At 34.4% G+C, this 25,069-nt stretch overlaps 1 protein-coding gene across 1 annotated transcript in view; it reads left to right on the forward strand.

The window, feature by feature from the left end:
* The window catches only part of CPNE8 (copine 8), a 246,164-nt gene that overhangs the window by 145,968 nt on the left and 75,127 nt on the right, over nt 1-25,069 (forward strand). Inside the window, exons 7-9 of the mRNA XM_060306321.1 lie at nt 1,662-1,737; nt 12,516-12,569; nt 13,592-13,653. Of these exons, the coding sequence (XP_060162304.1) occupies nt 1,662-1,737; nt 12,516-12,569; nt 13,592-13,653 (192 nt within the window). The remainder of the gene's footprint in view (nt 1-1,661; nt 1,738-12,515; nt 12,570-13,591; nt 13,654-25,069) is intronic.

The raw sequence follows: 25,069 nt of genomic DNA on the forward strand, positions 1-25,069 counted from the left end.
TGGAGGTTTGGATTCACAAATGCAAAAATGCAAATATATTTGGTTACAGTCTTCAATGGTCTTTCCTTTTATCATTTTCATGTGTGTAGATCTGCTTTTGAAAGTTAAATCTAAAAAAGATCAAGGTGCTACTGGTGTAAAGAGGAATGCCTTGTATAGACTATTGTCATAAATGTAAAAGATCTTTAAGATAAGGGAGAACTGGGAGGCTGGATATCTGAGTTTTATCTTAATTAAAAAATATATATTTTTTTATGACAAAAATGCTACTTAAATTAATGGCAGCAAGTTTTCCTTTGAAATCCCAGCTTTAGCAATCAGTAGTTTGGTTGGCTAGCCACAATTTGCTTGTTGCTTGTTACTGGTCATCAGGTCTATGGAAGGTTTATGGATTTTAGTGAATCACAGTTAAACATAAACCTGCCTGGAGTTTGGGGAAGATATCCATTTTTATGGTAATAAACACCTCACATTTGCAAGCAAATGGGCCAAGCTTAAACTCTTATGATACAAATAGCAGTGCCAACACCCCCTATGTTTGTTATACTACTTCAGCTCCTACAGTCTTTATCTTCTTCCTCTGATGCATTACATTTCACCACTGCACCAAATACCAGCATTTTATGTTTATTTCTCAGCAGTGTGTGTTCAACCTAGTGTTGACCATTAAATTAGTGCAGAGTAGTAGAATACACCTCCCTTCTAAACTGGTGAATGCATAAGATCTGTTTTACAGTTGCATAAGCCAGCCTCAGTAATCACATTGGTAAGGATTTTATATTGAGAACTAACATATGCTTTCTCAATCCTTACCCTTCCACACCTAAACTGAGAAGGCACCTGTAGAAGTTCTGCTTTCTGAGAAGGCAGTGATGATTGCTTTAAGGTAAAGAAGTTTAGAATAACCATGTTTTGTATTAACAATGTACTTTAAAATTATTAGTATAAGGCTTGGTGAATATTCTCTATGTTGATGTTTAAAAATAGTGTCCCTTTGGGGCTTCCCTGGTGGCACAGCGGTTGAGAGTCTGCCTGCCGATGCAGGGGACACGGGTTCATGCCCCGGTCCGCGAGGATCCCGCGTACCGCGGAGCGGCTGGGCCCGTGAGCCATGGCCACTGGGCCTGCGCGTCTGGAGTCTGTGCTCCGCAGCGGGAGAGGCCACAACAGTGAGAGGCCCGCGTACCGCAAAATAAATTAATAATAATAATAATAATAATGTCCCTTTTAAAACTAGTGTCCTATTACATCCTGGTCATAGAAAAGTTTGAAGATTTTGTATATTATATTTGTGATTATTGATATGGATAATAATAAATTTTTGAGTGTCTTAAACTTTCATCCTAATTAATGGTTAATCATTTGGATAGCATAGATGATTTAATGCTTTTGAGATATGAGTTATTAAACCTAATATACCTATTTGAAATATTAGCATTGGTGGGATAAATTAAATATTTTTTGAATACTAACAAAATGTAATTTTGGGTATGCGTAACAATTAAAGAACAATGAAATTATGTATCAGTGTGTTTTAAATTATCACGTTGTTATGTTCATAATAATATCAAGCATTTTTCATGATTAAACTATATTTTTTAAAACATAATTAACAAATGTATGAAAACTAATACTATGTATATTTTCCCCCTTAATTTTAGTCATGATTTCATTGGAGAATTTACAACAAGCTATAGGGAACTTTCTAGAGGGCAATCACAGTTCAATATATATGAGGTAAGAGGAATTTTATTTTATTATTATTTTTCTCTGGAATAAGTATATGTATTCTTTTAAAGTATAGGTTTTTACAAAAGATAATTGCCAAAGGTTACCAATATGTGTAAGAATCTTTAAACTTATTGAGCAGATTGGTTTTTGAGATTAAACAATAGTATTTCTCTTCAAATCACGTGGTCTTTCAAATCTACTTTGAGTGATTTAAAAATTCTTGCCTATGAAACCTTTTCTTATTTTAAAAACATTCAATATAGATACAAGTTTATTCTCCCTTGAGCTTCAGCCTTTATGTTTTGCCTTCCTAAGCTCTTCCTCAATCCTTTTTTAATAAAAATAGAAAAATTTTCTGTGTCGGCATGGTGTTAACAAGTCGTTTTTTTGCTTAGTATGTTTGAACATCTTACCTGTTATTTAGATGAAAACTGAAGGAAATGAGAAAGTATGATTCAGTCATTAAATTCAGTTATTAAAGAAATCCAAGTTATTAAAGCAAACACACTAGTTATTTCTGCCTTAAACCTATCTTGCCAGTTAACTACCAGGTATGTGTTGAGCATAAAGTATGTTCTAGCACTGTTAATCCTTGAGGTTTGTTATCTGTACATTCTCTGTGACTTTTTTTAAAGACTTTTTTGATGCGGACCATTTTTAAAATCTTTATTGAATTTGTTACAATATTGCTTCTGTTTTGTGTTTTGGTTTTTTGGCCCTGAGGCATGTAGGATCTTAGCTCCCCAACCAGGGATCAAACCCGCACCCCTTGCATTGGAAGGTGAACTCTTAACCACTGGACCAACAGGAAGTTCCCTCTGTGATTTTTTAAATTTAATATACATCATTAGCAAAGGAGAATATCTCAGTACTTAGTCAATAATGATAACTCTTTCCTGCCAGATTGACACTATTTGACACTAAAATTGACCTCCTTTAAGTTAAGAGTGGAGGAATCTCCTTCTCCTATCACCTTCTTACTAGGCTAAAGCAGTTGTATTCCATGCATTCATTCATTTATTAGTTTATGAATAAAATATTTATGACATGAATTCTATATTCCACACTCTATATTAGGCCCCAAGGATGCAGCAGTGAATGAAAATTTCACTGTCTAATGGGAGAGACAAACACGTAAAATGCATTTAGATTATCTGATAGGTGCTATATATACCTAGTTGACTATGAGATATCTAGAGTGGGGTGCAGCAAACTTATCCCAAGAAAGCTACCCAGGCAAAGACAAAGTTGAAGTAATGGATCAATTTTTCTATCTGGGTCTTTCGGGGACAGAATATTAAGGCTCTAAATAGACAGTAGAAGTAATATAAGACAGGTTGTACTTATATGGATGCCTGTTTTTTTCTCCAAACCCTCAAGGCTGAGGAGAAACAACACATGCATACTAGTCCTCCTTGTACTTAGAATTCATTTACTGCCAGTCACATAATGCTCCAAAGATCAATTATTTTGAGTTTCCTTAGCTTTAAAATGTCTTATTCTCTTTGGATCTCTCTTATCCAACAAAGCTTGCTTAATGAGATTGATGTCGCATCTGATGTTATGACAAAGAAGCTTAGTAACAATTATTCCTTATTAAATACCTGCATGAATATTTGTGCCATAACTTCAAATAAAAATGTGTTCTTATTATTCATATTATCAATAGAAGAGATCAGTCTGAAGAAAATCTGGAGGAACATTATGTGTTTTGTCTAAGTAGTTTTAGAATTTCGATGGACAGCTAGCTCTTGGTCCAATACACTGGAAACTTCATTTTCTGCACACATGTAAGGGATTCAGTTTTGTTGAGGCAACCATGGAAATTTTCAACAATTGTTCCTTCAAATATTCTTTCTGCCCCTTTCACTCTCCCTTCTCCTTTTGGTACTTCGTGTATATATATATATATATATATATATATATATATATATATATATATATATATATATATATATGTTGTGCTTGATCATATCTCACAAGTTCATATTTTTTTCTTTTTCTTTCTTACACTAGAAAATCTCAACTGACCCATCTTCAATATCACTCATTATTTCTTCTGCCAGCTCAAATGTTCTATTTAGCTCCTCTAGCGAATTTTTCATTTGTTACTGTGCTTTTTAAGTTGAGAATTTCTATTTTTTATAATTTTGACCTACTTATTGATTTTTCTATTTGGTGAGACATTGTTTCATACTTTATTTCTTTATATATAGCTTCTTTAGTTTTTTAAACATATTTATAGTAGCTGATTTAAAGAATTTATTAAATAAATCCCATATCTACAAGTTCCCAGGGGCAGTTTCTATTGATTGCTTTTTTTCCTCTGTATGGGCCATACTTTCTTGTTTCTATGCATGTCCTGTATTTTTGGTTGTTGTTGAATGTTGGAAAGTTTTAAAAAATATAATATAGTAACACTGGAGATCAGATCCCCTGCTTTTCCGGGATTTGTTGTTGTTGCTGTTTGTTTGTTTAGTTACTTTCCTGGAGTAATTATGTAAAGTCTGTTTTCTTTGCTGAGTGGGTCATTTCAGTCTGTGCCTTGTTAGCTAGTGGTCAACACATGATTTGACAGAGATTTGTGTATGTTGGTGCACTTCTTATATGCTCCAAGTATAAAATTCTGCCTTGGCTTTCACTTGCTGTTTAAACAGAGACTCAAAGTCAGTCAGAGTTGAAGGATTAGGGCTTCCTCAAGGTCTTCCCTGACCATGCATACAGTCCTGCACAAGCATTTGGTCTTCTAGATCCCCAGCAATATGCCTGAGCTTTTAAAAACCTCCTACTTGAGATCAGATTAAGAAGGTGGAGGAGTAGGACATGGAGCTTACCTTCTCTCACAAATTACATCAAAAATACATCTACATGTGGAGCAATTCTCATAGAACATCTACTGAATTCTGGCAGAAGACCTCAGACTTCCAAAAAGGCAAGAAAAATCTCTGGATAAGGCAAAAGAAAAAAGAGGAAAAAAAAGAGAGAGAGAGAAAGGAATCAGGACAGGACCTGTGCTCCTGGGAAGGAGCTGTGAAAGGGTAAAGTTTTCCACACACTGGGAAGTCCCCTTACTGGCAAGGAGATCAGTAAGGACAGAGAGGGAGCTTTGGAGCCTCTGAGGAGAGCACAGCAACTGGTTTACAGAGGGCAAAGCGCAGAGAGACCTGCGCACATGGTCAGTGCCACCCACCCAGAACTCCTCAACCTGAGACACTCATCGCTGGTGCAGATGGGGGCTGTGTGCTGAGGCTTGGGCTTTGATGGTCAGACCCGGGGGAGAGGACTGGGGTTGGCTGCATGAAGACAGCCTGAGGGGGGTAGAGTGTGGTGTGAGAGGAGGCCTGGGCCCACCAGAGAGGGAGGGTGCTATTGTTGGGAGGCATGCGAGGAGAGGGGTGGGCCCACCATAGGAGCTTCTTACTCCACACACACTATCAGGTGGCAGGGCATCATCTATATGAGCTCCAGAGGTAGGTACAAGCCGCCACTGCCATCTCGGACTCCAGAGGCAGGTGCAGAATACTGCCAAGTGTCCTGTGACGGGGAGCCAACCACAGCTACTGCTTTCCTGGGAGCATGCACAGCCCGCCACCACCAGAGAGGGTCCTGTGACTGGGCACCAACAGCTGCCCCAGATTCCCTGGGAAGGTGCATGACCCACCATGGCTGCCAAGGGTCCCACAACCCAGAGCCAACCTCTGCCTCCACCTTCCTGGGAGCCGACATGAGCCACGTGCCTGCACACCCCTTATCAAGGGGAAAATAGCCAGCACACACTGAGGAAAGAGATGGCAATCATCCAAACCAAGAACAGCCCTCATGACAAAAAAATATTAAACCCATACAAGCTATGCAGGGAGGCTCCTGTATATAAATAGCCCTCCAATACTACAGTAGATAGCTGTTTCCCCTAAACTCACAGAGAAAGAGAAATATAAGCAAAATGAAGAAGCAGAGGAACCACTTCCATTAAAAGCCCAAGAGAATTCCCCTGAAGGAACAAACAATGAAACAGATCTCTTCAGTCTAATAGACACCAAGTTCAAAAAGGAGGTAATGAAAATACTGAAGCAATTAAGAAAGGCTATGGACAGAAATGCAGATTACTGTAAAAAGGACTAGAAACTATAAGGAGGAGCCAAGAAAATTTAGAAAATTAATTTGCTGAGATGAAAGCTGAGCTAAAGGCAGTGAGTAGCAGAATGAATAATGCAGAAGAAAGAATAAGTAATCTGGAAGATAGAATAATGGAAATTACCCAATCAGAGCAGCAGATAGAATGTCAAATGCAAAAAAAAAAAAAGAAAGCAATATAAGAGACCAATGGAATAATATAAAATGTGCCAATCTATGCATAATAGGGATTCCAGAAGGAGAAGAACGAGAAAAGGGGATTGAAAATGTATTTGAAGAAATCATGGCTGAAAACTTCCCAAACTTAAAGAAGGAAGCAGATATCCAGTTACAGGAAGCACAGAGAGTCCCAAACAAGATGAATCCAAACAGACCTACATCAAGACATATTGTAATAAAAATGACAAAAGTTAAAGACAAAGAGAGGATTCTAAAGGATCAAAAGAAAAACAAAGAGTTTTTTACAAGGGAACCCCCATAAGGCTGTCAGCTGATTTCTCTACAGAAACACTGCAGGCTAGAAGGGAGTGGCAAAATATATTCAACGTCTTGAAAAGGAAAAATCTACAACCTAGAATATTCTACCCAGCAAGATTATCATTTAGAATAGGAGGAGAAATAAAGCATTTCTCAGACAAGGAAAAACTAAAAGAATACAGCAATACTAAACCTATCCTAGAAGAAATATTGAAATATTTTCTCTAAACAGAAAAAGAGCAAGAAGATATAGGAAAGAGGAAATCATAATTTGAAAGTAAATCACTTAAATTAGCCAGTACACAGATCAAAAAGATTTTTTAAAAAAACCTATTTGTGAAAGTGATGATAAACACAAGGAACAGCAAAAGGATAAACATGAAGATGTAAAAAAGGACATCAAAATCATAAAATGTGGGGAAGGAGAGTAAGAAAATGCAGATTCTTGGTGTTGTTTAGAATGTGTTTCCATCTATATGACTATCAGTCTAAAGCAAGCAGATATAGGAAGAGGATAATGTACTTGAAAAACAGGGCAACCACAAATCAAAAACATACAAGAGATTCACAAAAACCAAAAAGAAGAGAAAGCAAGCATAAAATAAAAGGAAATGATCCAACGACAAAAGAAAAGCAAAAAGAAAGGAACAAAGAAGAAACAAAGAATCAACTGGAAAACAAGGTCTTATGTGGCAATAAATACATATGTATCAATAATTACCTTAAATGTCAAGGGACAGAATGCTCCAATCAAAAGGCATAGAGTGGCAGCCTGGATAAAAAACAAGAGCTTACAATATGCTGCCTGCAAGAGAAAGAAACCCCCCCTTAGGGCAAAGGATATACATAGATTGAAAGCAGCGAGGGGGTGGAAAAGATATTTCATGCAAACGGAAATGAAAAGAAAGAGGGTGTTGCAATACTCATATCAGACAAAATAGACTTTAAAGCAAAGGTGATAAAGGACACGATATAATGAAGAAAAGATCAATACATGAGAGGATTTCACACTCATCAACATATATGCACCTAATATAGAAACACCCAAATACATAAAATAAATACTAACAGACATAAAGGGAGAAATTGATGGGAATACATTAACAGTAGGAGACTTTAGTACCCCAGTCACATCAATGGACAGATCTTCTAGACAGAAAATCAATAAGGCAACAGAGATCCTAAATTATACAATAGAACAGTTAGACTTAATTGATATTTTCAGGATATTACATCCAAAAAAAAAAAAAAAACAGAATACACATTCTTTTCAAGTGCATATCAAACAGTTTCTAGGATTGACCACATACTAGGGCACAAAGCTAACCTCAACAAATTTAAGAGTATACAAATTATTTCAAACATCTTCTCTGACTACAACAGCATGAAGCTAGAAATCAACCACAAGAAAAGAAATGAGGAAAAAAATGATTCCATGGAGACTAAACAACATGCTACTAAAAAACCAATGGGTCAAAGAGGAAATCAAAAAGGAAATTAACAAATACCTTGAGACAAATGACAATGAAAACACAACCATACAAAATCTATAAGATGCAGCAAAAGCAATTCTTAGAGGGAAGTTCATAGCAATACAGGCCTTCCTCAAAAAGCAAGAAAAATCTCAAATAAACAACCTAACCTACACTTAAAAGAATTATAAAGAGAAGAACCAACAAAACCTAAAGCCAAAAGAAGGAAGGAAATAATAAAGATCAGGGAGGAAATAAATAAAATAGAGATTATCAAAACAGTGAAAAACAAAAAATCAATAAAACCAAGAGCTGGTTCTTTGAAAGGATAAGCAAAGATGACATACCTCTGACCAGGCTCACCACAAAGAAAAGAAAGCGAACCCCAAAAAACAAAATAAAAAATGAAAAAGGAGAAATCTCAACTTATACCACAGAAACATGAAAACATACCATGAACAATTATACACCAACAAATTTGACAACCTAGAAGAAATGGACAACTTTCTAGAAACATACAGCCCACCAAAATTGAATCAAGAAGAAAGAGATAATTGAACAGACTGATCACTAGAAGTGAAATAAAATCTGTAGTAAAAAAAATAATAAAAATCTTGCTACAAACAAAAGGACCAGATGGCTTCACAGTTGAATTCTACCAAACATACAAAGAAGAACTTATACCTATTTTTCTCAAACTCTTCCAAAAGATTGAAGAAGAGGGAACACTCCCAAAGACATCTATGAAGCCACCATCACCCTGTACCAAAACCAGACAAAGATACCATCAACAAAGAAAATTACAGGCCAATATCTTTGGTGAATATAGATGCAAAAATTCTCAATAAAATATTAGCAAACTGAATCCAACAGCACATAAAAATATCATACACCATGACCAAGTGGTATTCATTCCAAGCTCACAAGGATGGCTCAACATACACAAGTCAATCAATGCAATACACCACATTAACAAAGAAAAGTCAAAAACTACATGATCATCTCAACAGATGCAGAAAAAGCATTTGACAAAATTCAACATCCATTCATGATAAAAAAAACTCTTACCAAAGTGGGAATAGAGGGAATATATCTCAACATAATAAAAGCCATTTATGACGGACCCACAGCCAATATAATACTCAACAGTGAATACTCAATGGTGAAATACTCAATGGTAAAAGCCTTCCCATTAAAATCTGGAACAAGACAAGGATTCCCACTCTCACCACGTGTATTCAAGATAGAATTGGAAGTCCAGCCACAGGAATCAGACAAGACAAAGAAAGGCATCCAAATTGGAAGGGAAGAGGTAAAATTGTCACTATATGCAGATGACATGATACTATACATAGAAAACCGTAAGGACTCCACACAAAAACTTCTAGATCTAATAAATGAATTTAGCAAAGTAGCAGGATACAAGATTAACATTCAGAAATTGGTTTCATTTCTTTACACTAACAATGAAATATCAGAAAGGGAATGTAAAACAAAACAATACCTTTCAAAATTGCACCAAAAAAATAAAATGCTTAGGAATAAACCTGACCAAGGAGGTGAAAGACTTATATGCTGAGAACTATAAAATACTCCAAAACATTAATAAAGAAAATTAAAGAGGATTCAAAGACATGGAAATATATCACGTGCTCTTGGATTGGAAGAATTGGTATTGTTAAAATGGCAATACTACCCAAAACCAACTACAGATTTAATGCAATCCCTATCAAATTGCCTATGACATTTTCACAGAACTAGAACAAATTATCCAAAATTTTATATGGAACCATAAAAGACCCAGAATTGCCAACCCTGAGGAACAAAAACAAAGCAGGAGGTATAACTCTCCCAGACTTCAGACAGTACTACAAAGCTACAATAAATAAAGTGGTGTTGGCACAAAAACAGACATACGGATCAATGGAACAAAATAGAGAGCCCAGAAATAAATCTACACACCTATGGTAAATTAATCTTTGACAAAGGAGGCAAGAATATAAAATAAGAAACAGACAGTCTCTTCAGCAAGTTTTGCTGGGAAAGTTGGACAGCTGCATGTAAATCAATGAAGTTAGAACACACCCTCACACCATGCACAAAAATAAACTCAAAATGGCTTAATGACTTAAACATAAGATATGACACCATAAAACTCCTAGATGAGAGCACAGGCAAAACATTCTCTGACATAAATTGTACCAATGTTTTCTTAGGTTCATCTCCCAAGGCAATAGGAATAAAAACAAAAATAAACAAATGGTACCTAATCAAACTTACAAGCTTTTGCATAGCAAAGGAAACCATAAAATAAGCAAAAAGACAACCTACGGAAGGGGAGAAAAATATTTGCAAATGATGCAACCAACAGGGGCTTAATCTCCAAAATATACCAACAGCTCATACAACTCAACAGCAACAAAAAAAACAAACAACCCAATCAAAAAATGGGCAGAAGCCCTTAATAGACATTTCTCCAAAGAAGACATATAGATGGCCAAAAAGCACAGGAAAAGATGCTCAAAATCACTAATTATTAGAGAAATGCAAATCAAAACTACAATGTGGTACCACCTCACACCAGTCAAAATGGCTATCATTTAAAAAATCTACAAAGAACAAATGTTGGAGAGGGTGTGGAGAAAAGGGAACCCTCCTACACTGTTGGTGGCAATGTAAGTTGGTGCAGCCACTATGGAAAACAGTATGGAGGTTCCTCAGAAAACTAAAAATAGAATTACCATATGATCCAGCAATCCCACTCCTTGGTGTATACCCAGACAAAACTATAATTCAAAAAGATGCATGCATCCCTATATTCATAGCAGCACTATTCACAATAGGCAAAACATGGAAGCAACCTAAATGTCCATTGACAGATGAATGGATAAAGAAGATGTGGTACATATATACAGTGGAATACTACTCAGTCATAAAAAAGAACAAAATAATGCCATTTGCAGCAACATGGATGCAACTTAGAGATTATCATACTAAGTCAGAAAGAGAAAGACAAATACTATATGATATCACTTATATGTAGAATCTAAAATATGGCACAAATGAACCTATCTACAAAACAGAAACAGACCCACAGACATAGAGATCAGACTTGTGGTTGCCAAGGGGATGGGGGGAGAGGGATGGACTGGGAATTTGGGGTTTGTAGATGCAAACTATTACATTTAGAGTGGATAGACAACAAGGTCCTACTGTATAGCACAGGGAACTATATCCAATCTCCCGAGATAAACCATAATGGAAAAGAATATTAAACAAAGAATGTATATATATGTAAAGCTGAGTCACTTTGCTGTTCAGCAGAGATTGGCATAACATTGTAAATCAACTACACTTCAATAAAAAATAAACTTTAAAAATAAAAAGAACAAAATTGAAAAAAATTATAAAATAAAACAAAACCAAATGTTAAAAACAAAACCAGAAACAACCCAAGCAGCAGGAGCATCTAAGGAACGGAAACAATTAGCAACTGTGGGAGCTGGGATGTAATTAGATTTGGGTTCTTGTTGTTTTTGACTCCAATAATGGCTAAAATCTTTTTCTACATTTATTCTTTTAAAGGCTTTGTGCAAAAAGGAAAACACACAAGTTACTTTTATATTCTTGTAAAGAGTCTTTATAACTGCTGATAAGATGAGACAAAGAGGAGGTGGTCCCTATGGATGTTTTCTTAGCTTCACTACCTTGTAGGGTATGATTCTCAGCCAGGCAGAATTAAATGGGATGATGAAAAGCCCATGGATAATAACATTTAGACCCAACTTAAAATTAAATAAAATCCTAAAATGAAAACAAATAAGTAAATAAATAAACACCTCCTACTGCTTTACAGATCATTTTGGCAGGTAAAGACCTTCTCCTGGTGGTTCCCCAGGCTTATGGGACTACTTTCAGAATTGCAGTTGTGCTGGTTTGGAGCTAGTTTTAAGGCTGTTGCTAGGTCTACTGTGGGATCTGCAGTCGGTATGCTTGTTACTAGGGGCTCAGGTGAGTGTGGATTATGTCTGGTGCTGGGTGGATGAGACTGGCTCCAGTACTTTTGTTCAGTAGGGTGATCCTGGGCCATGGTTCCTTTTCAGGGTGTACAGTTGGGTCCTCAGTCAGTCAGCCTATTTCTAAGTTTGTGAACCGGTGTGACTCCCACCGGGACTCCCACAAGTACTCCAAACTTTTACACGTTATTATGTATCTGATGGAAATTATTACCATTAAAAGCAATAAGTAGAGCCCATAAATATTCACATATTTGGGTGATTTGTCATGTTAGTGCATTTAATCAAATAAAACGTATTATGTCTCTTGGATATATTTTTATTTATTAGAGAAACCCATAGTTTTTCTACAAAGCAATCACTGTTATTTGGGACCTTGAATATTAAAAATCTCTCTCACATCAAGAAGATGTAAATGGGTAGGATAATGAATGCATAAAGTTACTAAGAAGAATATTACTGTAAGAATATTACTGAAAATATATTTTGATATAAGATGATCACTAGTAACTTTTGCAGAGAAGTTTTGGCTGATAGACTATCTAGCAGTCATACTAAAGGCATTTGTAAGGGAATAAATAAATGCCTTCATGACAATAAGTGAAAGGCACCAGGTTGGACTACACATTTTTAAAATATTTCAGTATGAAACCTGACATTGTAATTGTTTTATCTGCTCTTTAAGGTGATAAATCCCAAAAAGAAAGGAAAAAAGAAGAAATATACTAATTCAGGAACAGTAAGTCAAATTTTATGTTATTCATTAAGGATTCAAATAAATGAATAAAAAATATATATAACACTTTGTATTGAATAAAAGCTACTAAAAACTGCACTGTTTCACTTAGAGTTTTAATGTGAATGTATATAATAAAAAATTAACTTGCTATGGGAATTGTAATGGACAACACATTATAGGAGGTAGTGACCCAGCTTCCTGCAAGTTGTCCTAGGGGTTGAATGGCCTCTGAGAGAAGATGAAATTTTATTATGAATTCTTCATTCAATAAAATCACACTAGAGAAAATCAAGTAGACCTGAAAAAGTGTAAGTTGTAATAAGAAATATTATACTCTTTATAGGCTATACTTAAGACTTGTTTTATAAGATGTGAAAGTATTTGTTTATAGTGCATTAAAATTGACAACTCTGTGGAAATGCTGGACTAAATCAGTACAGGAAGGTGCAAAGATGAAAGTATGTTAAAATTGTGAAAAATCAAAATCATCCTATTTTGATAAAAAATATACTGAAAATTTTATCCTATGATTAACTGTCCTTGGGAGAAGAAAATATAAGTTCCCTCCAAGTTTTCTTTTAAAAGATTTTTATAAAGCAAGGCACTTAAAATATTAGATGGCCTCATTACAGGTCCCTGACAAAAATACCCATTTCTTTTTATATGGTTTAGCTCACTGATTTTGATTTTTTAGTTTTAACCATTTTCTAGCTTCCTTTCATCTTTCCTTTATATTTAAAATGGGAAGTAACACAGTGTCCTTGTAGATAATTTGCATGTTGTTCTTCAAAGGAAGTAAACTGGTCATAGGAAGGAGTCATTTAATTTTTTGGCCCCTTTTCTTCTGATAATTTTAAATGTAAGAAAAATCAGTCCTAGTAAATTTTAATAAAGAATAGTATCTTTATTAATTTTCAAAATACTAGGAAACATGATTTACTCTCTAACAGAAAAAAAGTCCATTTGGGGATGCAATTAGTACTAGCAGGTAATTCTGCCTCCTTTTTCTTTTCTTTTTTCAGGTCACGTTACTTTCTTTCGTGGTAGAAACAGAAGTTTCATTCCTTGACTATATTAAGGGAGGGTAAGTCATTCTCTGAAATTGTTTCATTGCTTAAGAAATGGTGAGAGGCAAGTTTGAATGTGTTTAGAAACTTCATGACAACAGCAGTCAGAGACATCACGTATATAAGCCTCTTACTAATTATAATTAAGCAGCGTTTTGGGGGGTTTTTTGTTTTGTTTTGCCAATACTGATTTATTGCTAGAGTGTTGTCAAGCCAAAGAAGGATTGAGAGAATGAGGGGGACCAAAGGAACAAAGACAGTTTCCCCCAAAACAGAGAGCTTACCCCCTTTTGCTCTTTGTTAAGAAAACAAAACAAACAAAAGCTATACTTGCCCAAATGGGGAATCTCTGCTATATATGGGCATCTTGAAACCTGCCACCTGTATACATAGACTAAGAAGCTACAGGGTGATTGTTTCAATAAAGTTAAAAGAAAACGTACTAAGTAGGAAAAAATGTTTGCCAACTCTCCTTACTATTTCGATGTTTGTGTATATTTTTGTCTTTAGAAGATGGGAAAATAGAAAGTTGAATTTGTCATAAAAAATAGATTCCTGTATAAATAAACTCCTTGGTAGCTGTAGCTAATAGTTGATTAAAAAGATGGACATCTCTTAGCATGCTCTTTATAAACTTAAAAAAAGTGCTTGATAGATCTGGCTATAATTTGCATGTTGAAATGATGATTTGAAGTTTTAAAATACTAAAAATTCCTTTTAGTTTTTGTTTTGTTTGTCTTTTGGCTTTGCTTTGTGATCATGTGAAGTGGGTAATGTGTGTGTGTGTGTGAAAAATATCCAATAAGTATTGTCAGCAGTACAAATCAAGTAATACTTTGATGTGAATCTAACAGTAAAAGAAATTTTCAGAATCTATTACAAATAAATCACTTTTATTGGTTGTGCACATTCTCCTTTTAAGGATTCTTAGGGCTAATTAGAGCAAATGGGTTTCTACAATACTTAAGCAATAACAGTATTGACAACTGTCATTTTTATGCTTCTTATCACCTCCAAGTTTTTTTGTTTTTTTTTTTTTTTTTGGTTTACACACATCCTACTTATATAGCACTGCCTGTGCTGGAAGAAATGCTAGTGACCTTTTACTGACAGAAGTCAGTGTATAAATGGAGCCCCAACCTATGAGGTACACTTTGTTCTAATCCTGGCTTCCCAAGTGTTTTATAAAAACCCATTTTTTTATTTACAAATGGGATATGGAGAAATAGAGTTTGAAATTTACTACATAGTTAATCTAACTGGACTTATATTAATTTTTATATAATACTATCTAAAAAGGACATGAGAAATATCTGCATATAATTCATTTTTATATGAAGATGTATATAATAAATTTATAAAATTTTAAAATATACTACAATTACATGTTTACCTATTATTCATCACTATTTCTAATACTTATTATATAGATATTGTCCCTTTGATAATGGAATCCAAATTGAGAAGCAATATAATTATTGTATTCTGTGTCTTTATGCGTCTTTGCTCTTAAGGACTTGTTATAAGCAATTGGGCATAAAATTTTAATTCCGACTTTATTAATAATATGGTGAGGAGATCTGGCTTTATCATGACACTCCTTATCACTTCAATTTCCTGTAGTTTACATGAGTTGCCTTAGTTTCTTTCATGACCTTAATGATATTTAATTTCCCTCTGAAGTTATTGCTTATATTCCTACAAAAAAGTTACTCTAACCTATCAATTTACTATACAGTGTAATTTGTGTATAATAATAGCTAACATCTGCTGACAGCTAAGTGCCTCAAGGTTATTAACTCTATCCATCTCTCTGTTGGTCCCTTTCCCTTTCTCCTCACCTCCTTTCTCCTTCTCCCTCTTTCTCTCATGAGTAATATTCACGTTGATAATTCTGTTTTCTAAAAAAGTAATGAAGTTTACTTACTTGATGTACTATTAACTTTCAGTCTTCATATAATTAATATTTTCTATCTCATTGCTGCTAGTCAAAAATACAGTTTAATTTACATAGCCTAAGGGAAAATGATGCTTTGGCATGCAGGATATCTAAGAATTTTACCATCAGATATTTGTGAAGATTTAAACTTATTTAACTGTGAGTTATGGGTATTTATTATGATGGTTACTTCATAGAATTCCTGACTCTAATTATAGGAAATGAGGAATAGAGTTTTATGTTCTAATCTTTCTTAAAAATCTCTATTGGTATGAAAATAACAAATTGTAGCAATTTGAAATGGAGAACATGAAAGCCAGTGTGGAAATGTAGCTGCATCTATTCCAAATATTGCAGCAAATTACTTTTATTTTTCTTAACAGATTTCCTATTGATTTTTTTAGACATTTTAAGGGATTTCCCTGATGGTCCAGCAGTCAAGACTCTGTGCTTCCACTGCAGGGGGCACAGGTTCGATTCCTGGTCGGGGAACTAAGATCCCATCTGCTGTGCAGTGTGGCCAAACAAACAAACAAAAAAGATAGACATTGTAAACTTTCTTCCCTTGCTATTAAGAAATCTCAACCTCCAAGTAGATAAATGCACTGCCATGATGGAAAATTATATTAAGACCAGACACATAATTACACAAACTTTCTGAATAATAGCAAAATAGAATATAATGAACTACATTCATTTCAAATTAGAACTAATTATAATAATTGACAGTTAATTATTATAGTTTCAATAATGGCTATTGACTCTCTTGTGAATAATATCAGTCAGAATTTCTAGGCTCTTGCAACTAAAAAAATACTGTAAACTGTTAAACAACTCAGTAATATTTGGTACTCTTCAGAGTAACTTTTTTCTGAAACCACAGAAACTTTTTTTTTAGTGTTTTATTTTCAGTTTTGAGGAAAAGAAGTATTATATCTCCCAAATTTTAAACATAAATATCTATATTTGTGTTTCACATTGTAAACATGAAATGTGAAATGGTAAAAAAAAGGTAATGTAAAATGAAAATAATTTATTATGAAACTAGAATCCCCTGTAGTCATACTCTCTAGAGATAATCACTGTTAGAAACGTATTTATTCCCAAACACACATCATTATTTTTAATGAGTGGGATAGCACTGTGCACAATAATCTAATGTATATTTTCTTCATTAAATATACTGTGTATATATGTTTCTGTGTCAGTACTTATAGATCTACCATATTTTAATAGTTTTCCATCATATGGATGTACATAATTTAGTTTAAAAATCTCCTGTTGATAGACACTTTAGTTGTATCCATTTTATTTTCATATTATAAACAAGGCTGCAATGTAAACCCTGGTACATAGCTTTTTTGTACACTTCATTAAGCATATCTGCAAGGTCACATCCTAGAAATAGTATTGTTGGTTTAAATGGTATGCATATTTTACAATTTGTCAGGTATTTCTAAATTATTCTGTTAACAAAAGGGTAATAATAATAATTTATACTTCTAACATCTGTGTATGCAAGTTTACCATATACTTACCCTTACTGAATAGCATCAGTACTTTTTCAACTTTGCTAATTTAATAGATAAATATTATAACTCATTGTCAGTTTTTATCTGTGAAACCTATTTATTAGCCGTTGTGATGTCCTTTGTGAAAGCCCATATTTAACCAGCCATATCTTTGGAAACACAGGTTTCAGAACCTTCTATTTTTGCTTTTCCCCTGCTCCCTCCTCCCTAGTCCCACCAAAAAAGTTTGAGTATTTTCAACTGAAAACACAAGACCAAATGTAGTAGGGAGCTACATCCTTCAGTACAGTAAACACTTCAGATAAACTTCCCCAATATTCACATCTTGGTCTTTGACACCACTTCTCTTCTGCACATATCTAAAGAGACTTTTTTTAATCTGGCCTTGCCTTTTGCCCTGTGATTACATTGAAGAAAAACAATAAAATTAACTAACAATTTGGGCTGCAATCAACGAAGCAATCCAAAATAGTAGTTTGGAGGTCATAACTATTTGCAGATTTGTGGAGTTATCAAGGTTAGTTCTTTTGAAGAGATGTCCCACCATATTTCTAAATAAGTATGATATTTCAGAAGTGATTAGAACCAAGTGTTGAATTCAGTTTTGTTTTTATAAAAAATTATAGTAACTACTCATTTTTAACTTAAAATACCAAGATATCAGCATTTGTTACTGGTATTTGTGTATTGTTTTCTTGTTAACTTGGGTGAGCATCATTATTGCTAATTTGGGTGGCATCAATTCAGGAATGTACTCACCATATTCTAGTCTAGCAGAAACTATTGTTGAGTTTTGCTTATGCTGAATCTTAATTGACAAGTAAAACTAGATGTTTTCAAAAAAGGTGGAAGATTATCATATAAAACATTAGTAACAGCAATTAAATTGGTACTCTGGCTAGCTGTGGGTTATCCAAAATAACATTAGTTTAGGTTTTCCTGTATTCATTTTGTTCTCTACATTAATTGTATAAACTATTTTCCTTAAACTGGACAACATGTGGGAGCATGAGAATAGACAAAGAGGGCAAAACAGGTGACTCGTGTGGAACATGTAGGACTAACAGATTGTGATTAAACTCTTAGAAGGAAATTCTTGAATTATACTTTAAAATGTAATCTCTCTTCTTGTTTCATCTCACAAAAAATAATTGAATAGAAAGTTATGAAAATATTGTTTTCTCATGAATCCAAGTAGAAATTATGTATAGTTAAGAATGAACACATTTAAATATTAAACAAAATTGTTCTCAATAGTCCTTTAATATCTTCCCCTTCAAAGGAACTTCTTTATATGTCTAATTCTTAGTATTGGGTATTCTAGGCTTCCATTACTGTAGTCATTATTGATGTAGATATTTACCTGATTGATTGATTGTTTGTGAAACCATGTTGTTAGTGTGTTACTTTTCATTCATTGTCTCAGTTCCTAACACACTGTGTTTAGCTGCAGTAGAAAGGTTTATGGATTGAGGTACACAGTGAGCAGATGAGACAGATGCATTCTCAGACAAGGTCCAATTTTTATGGAAATACTCTGTGAAAGAAAATTTTAATTTTTAGACCTTCTTTTTTTCCTTTTTTTTTTTGCTAAGCAGAACCATGCTTTCCCTGGAGCATAAGATACAATTTATGACTTGAGGTAGTAAAGAGTTTTATTTTCTAAATACAATAATATCCACAAAGGAGGTCTTACTGTAGAGTAAAAAAAAATGGATTGCCTCTTCTGGGTTGTCGACATTGGAGTTATTATTTTTAATCATGCTCTGTATGTTTTTCCTGTGGTTATTTTATTTCTCTTTACTTACTAAAAATGATTTTAATACTAAAATTCTGATACAATTGGAAAGCAAAGATGTTTACTCAGTAATCCATAATGTATGACATTGAATATCCCAATTATCATTGATAAGGACAATGTCAGATTCATTGAAAATCAGAGACAGTTCTGAAATCTAAATACTCCTTTAGGGTAACATCATCATTTTTATAATAATTGTTATTTGTGAAATGAGTTTATTGGCCTCTACAGACAACAGCTCACATTATGAGTATCTGAAGACAGAATCATGTTTCAATTTGGTTTTGTCTGCCTTTCAGTCCTCTATTTCTCTCACGCCTTCATGAAACTCCACTCCACCACTAACAGGACCAAGGAACAAATATATATAAAGTTTTTCACATTTCTTTGACTGGCAGATGAATGGGGAAAACAGATCTCAAATTCTCGTGCACACTGAGTACCCCTAAGCAACCAGAATGTCATGTCAACCTGAAACCCTAATCTACACTTTTATCAGAAAATTGAGTGTATTAGAAACTTGCAGGCCTATAGACTGTCATTTACTTCCTCTGAAGAAAGCCCAAAATGTCATCCACCTGGTCCCAAATGAGCTTCACAACCACTTATATACAGTGGTTGCTAGCTTCCCTGGTTACCATTTTAATTGTTCATTCTCAAAATATTTTTATAGAGCTGAACATAGAGTAGCCACTGAATAAATACAGATTAATTAGAAAACCACTTTAAGCCTTACTTTCCACTCTTTTTTCCCAAATCTCTTAGCATAATGAAACATTAAAAACAAATAGGAATTTTAAATGAAGAGTGTGACAATTTAGTTAACTGGATTACAAACCCCCATGTCTGTCTAGCTCAGATTTTATCATCTTGTGACCTTCCTCTTTCCATGCCTCATATCATAATCACCAAACAAAACAGATGGACCAGGCTTTCCGGGATAAGAAAAAAATGCTTTTGTGTTGCCTCTGCCAGAAATCATCTCAACTCTGTATCTGGGTTTTAGTGACTTGGAAGAAGGCAAGATCAAGATAAGAAGCATGAACTGCTTATTTTCCTCACATATTAACGGAAAGGGAGCATGAGAGAAGATAATAGGGGAGACCCTAAGTGGGCACGTTCTGGGAAAGAATCAAAATAGGGGGTAAATGTTTGGCAAAAAATCAAGTCGGTTAAATAAGTGGTTGCTGAAGGCAATGCATAATAGTGGCCAAGAATTTGGGTTCTGGCACTAACTGCCTGGTTCAAATCCTAGATTTGTCTTTTGTTGGCATAACCTGTTTCTGTTTCTATGAAATAGAAAAAATAACAATAATGCCTATCTCACAGAGTGACTGTGGATTAAATGGCATATACCCTCGATAAATGCTAGCTATCATTTTTCTGAATAATCTGAATTTGTTTAAAGTTCTAATGTCTTTTCTCATTGTTGGTGGTAAATGTCCTAATTAACAGAGACATGGAGAGAAAAAGACATATTCAACTTTATAAAGTCAATAACAGTCTCTTTTTTTTTTTAGTTCAATTCTCTTTGGAGGATCATGCCAGGTTATTCCTTCCATTGTAGTCAATCACAACCCAAACTCTTGACACTGAATCTAAAACTTGTCTGAAATTATATGCAAAAGGTTTATATCCCACTCCAAGTAAAAAGTCTTAGGAGAAAAATTAAAGCTATCTACCTATTATAGGCTCATTGTAGAGGCTATATAAGTGGACTTCTTAATATGCTTATTTTAAAGGTGAGTTGAATATAAGTAAGTGTCATTATTAACGAGCTCCATAAGGATTTTTTTAAAAATACTTGAAGCAAGTGCAATGATGCTATAAAATATTTGCCTTAGTTTTATACAGTTGGTGGCATTATATTAGCTATGTCATCTCAGGGAGCACATCTTGCCAGAACATACAACACGAGTTTTTTTCCTAGTCCAGTTTCTTTTTGAAAACTGAATATACATAACTAAGATTTTTTTATAGTGCTTCTTGTTGTGGCACCCAAGTGTTTTGCATTCATCAAATAAGTCGAGAGCTAAACCCTGCAGTGCTGAATGGGTATAAATATAATAAAAGTAAAGCCATTCTGCCTTCTAGAAATACATTCACCTAAAACATTATCATATCTAAACTAAACTCATCTAAAATGTGATTTAGAAAAGAAACTTATGGAAGTATTAAGAAGACTCATAAACACTGTTTTGGTTAATGCTTGATTCTAATTTTTATATATACAAAATGCATGCTTGAGAATTCTAAAGATGTCCAGTTATAGCCTTTAAGATTGTGATTTAATTGCCAGCTCATGTTATTTTTCAAATGATTTTTTCAGAACTATACATTTCAGAGTCAAAGGAAATTGCATGTATGTTTCATCATCAGAACCAGTGCTAATTTAGCCAAAATATTGACAATCTATTTTGTACCAGGCAGTTTCGTAGTTATATTTCATTATCAGAGTGTGTACTTTTAGCCACACTGTGTCTAAAATAGTTTCTTTCTGGTGGGAACTGAAAGCTTGGCAGCCAGGGGAAAGGGAAACAGAGTTAAGCAAATAAGAGTGGTTTACCAAGGGCAGGTTGTGGAAGAGTGGGAAAATTTATCACTGACATTGCTTAGAACTGCTAGTGTATGGTGATATTAAAATATAGACTGTGTATTAGTAGATTACATTATTGTTTTTAAGTTATCTGCAGACAATGTACCTTCTACTGCCTACACCCTTGGGGGCTCATTACCCCAGCCGTGATACACAACTTACCTTCACTATGGGAAGAATTAATGAAAAAAGAAATATATATATGTTAATGTAAAGAGAGAAGTGTCATCTGCCTCAACAGAGGAAAGGATTAATATGAATAAGGAAAGGATGACATGGTTGCTCAAGAGATTGGTCCTGCAGCACGCAGAATATTTATTATATGCAGGTACTTCAAGATTTTATTTCTGATAAGTAGAGGGCTTCTTCAAAGTAGCTGGTACCTTTTCATCATATGAGAAAATTGAGATTCAGGGACATAGTAATTTTGCAAATGAGTCACATCTAGCTAGCTAGTTGTAATTCTGAAATTCAAACTCCAATCTATAATTTAAAAGTTCATAGCTTTCCTGCTAGGCATCATGCCTCCTCAGCAACTACCTCATTTAAAATGGGACTATAGGGAATCCCCTGGTGGTCCAGTGCTTAAGACTCAGTGCTTTCACTGCTGTGGGCCCAGGTTCAATCCCTAATTGGGGAACTAAGATTCTGCAAGCTGCAGTGTGGCCCAAAAAAAAAAAAAAAAAAGGGATTCTATTGGATACTGCTTCTCTTTTTGGTTAGAGGTTGATATGTTTTGTTGTTTTCTTTATGTCACTTATGAGATATTTTCTAAACTAATGATTTGAAAAAAGGTTGGCCATCTTGCATACCTACCTTGATAAGGAGTTCTTGAACTACAGGATGATCAGCTTACCTACTTGCAAAGTTGTATTTTGGAACACTTTAATTGTGTTAAAAATAATACTGAAATTAATCTTCAAAACCTGGAGAATGTACAAAGGTTTGTTAATTTATGAAAACTAGATTTAATAAGGACCAAAACTATTAGCATAAAAAGTTTAGGAATCATATCACTTGTCTCCAGTTTTCTTTTATTCTTTTTATTTATTTTATTTATTTATTTATTTATTTTATTTATATATATTTTTTATTTTTATTTATTTTTTTATTTATTCTTTTTTTTATTCTTTTTTTATTCTTTTTTTTTAATTCTTACTTTTGACATTTATTCTTACTTTTGACATTTCACATTTCACTGATCCCACAGAAATACAAAATTTTAGGAAGGATAGGAAGGAAAATAAAGCTTATAATTCCTTCCTTCAGGGGGATTTTGTTTTAGGAAGTACCCAGATGACACCTTCTAACAAAATTAGATCCTTTATGGTGCTATTTTGGTTTGGGTAGATTGGGACCTTAGAAGCCAGTGTGAAGGAAAGGAAATCTGACATGGGAGGATCAGGTTGTAGAAAAAACGTTAAACTCTGATAGCTCTAGAAATTGGATAAATATTACAGCAGTTTTCAAAGAAATATGCTAAACTTGGGTTCTAAAAAACTAGCTTCAATATGGTGATAATAATCATAACAGCTACTTCTTGAGTGCCTGCTATAAAAGACAGGTGCTTTTCTTGTTCTTACAGCAACAATCCAAGAAAGATTTTGTTAACCCTAGCTTATTACAAATGAGGTGCAGAGAGGTTAAATAGCCTTTCAAAGATGATATTGCAGGTAGGTGAAAGTATTTTAATTTGCATTTGTGTATCTCAAAGCCTGCCCTCATTCTAGCAGACCTCACTTGTCAAGGACAAATAATCCTGTCAGTAGTTTATGGGCACAGGAATCCGGAATTTTGAAGATGTAGCAAAATTTAGAGTCAGGCAGCTGTCTGTGTTGTCATTCAGGTAGTTGAACTGCTTTTAAGAAAGAGGGAAGGGCTTCCCTGGTGGTGCAGTGGTTGAGAGTCCGCCTGCCCATGCAGGGGACATGGATTCGTGCCCCAGTCCGGGAAGATCCCACATGCCGCGGAGCAGCTGGGCCCGTGAGCCATGGCCACTGAGCCTGTGCGTCCGGAGCCTGTGTTCCACAACAAGAGAGGCCACAACAGTGAGAGGCCTGCGTACCGCAAAGAAAAAAAAAAAAAAGAGGGAAAGGCAAGGCAGAAAAGTTCAAGGTTTAGCCCATGGTGAGCTAGGGTCAAGAAGGATTAGGCTGGATAATAGTCCCTGAGGAAGTGAACCTGAGTTCAGGGCAGGTTCCAGAACCCAAGGGTGAGCTAGAGTGCATCTCACTAAATCAAGGCAGAAGCATAGTCTCGGTATTGGCAAGGCAAGAATGAAAAGAATATTAGAGTTGGGTGGGCATCTCAACTTCATTTAGGGTTCTAGATTCCAATAGATAGTTGGTCTGAATCTGCCTTTGTCAAGATTAATTTAAAGAAAGGTGGAGAAAGCTCATCTTTCATGTTGGATAACGTTCAGTTTGTTCAACTGAACAGAATTTGAATTTGGGAAGAAAGTGAAACAATCCTTCTGCACATCCCCATCACAGTTGTTAGTTCTTGATTATTAATTCATAACAGCTGTAGAAAAGTTATCTAAGATGGTATCACTCTGTGTGTGTGCATACATGTGTGTATGTGTAGCTTTCTTTGACATGCACATATGTTTTCTATGTATCTTTGATGTGCTAGTTAAGATTTCCACATTAACATCTGATTTATCTGTCATTCACAACTTTCAGAAAGGTGGCAGAATGAAATAAGGACATTTTCCAAGAATATATTTCAGTAGTACTAGGGCATATGCATTGGGAAGTGTCATGAGATGTTACTACTAACTCATGAAAATTTGCAGCTGTGCCTTTTTTATACTATCTGGGTTTCTTGAAATCCTGTTCTTTTTTGTCTACTTCTAAAACATAAAATGAGAGCTACAGTAACACTTCCTAAGCAAAATGTCTCAAGGATTTATATGGGATAGCTTTATGAATACTCTGTCAAGAGAAATTTCATGTGAATTCAGTTGTGTTGTTGTTGTTGTTTTTTAACTTTGACTCATGGTTGCTTCTTTTTTCTCTAACATTAGGCTTCAAAAACTATTAAAGGTAAAGTAAATAAATTTTAAAAAATAGAAAGGTAACAATTACTGATGAAGATTTATTTTAATTTTATGACAAATCATTTATCAGAGTCTTCAAGAAATCTGTTTTAGCCTAAAGTTGTAGTATTGCTAGCAACTTTCTTTAAAACTTTTATTAGCTAATATTTTCAAAATACATAGAATGTGGCCCTTGGCATAATAAGTATACATTATAATATGAATGAAAACGTTTAAGAATCATGGGAATGAACAAGCTGTTATCCACAGTAAATGCACAGCTGTGTTTTAAGTTAGGCTATTGATTGTGAATTACATGATAATCTGCTGTGCTGTTTTGTCATTGTTTTTAATTGTGGAAAGTTGAAATTGAGCTCTATGAGTTCAATGATAGTGTTTGCTTTGCTCCCATTTTCTGTTGATCACTTAACACAGTGCTTGACTATCAGAAGATGCTCAATAAATAATTGTTGAATTGTAGTTTTTTAGATGGAAAAATCCAAATGGTGTGATAATAGGTTAAGG

Source organism: Globicephala melas, chromosome 10, assembly GCF_963455315.2.
Source record: "Globicephala melas chromosome 10, mGloMel1.2, whole genome shotgun sequence".
Lineage (NCBI taxonomy): Eukaryota > Metazoa > Chordata > Mammalia > Artiodactyla > Delphinidae > Globicephala > Globicephala melas.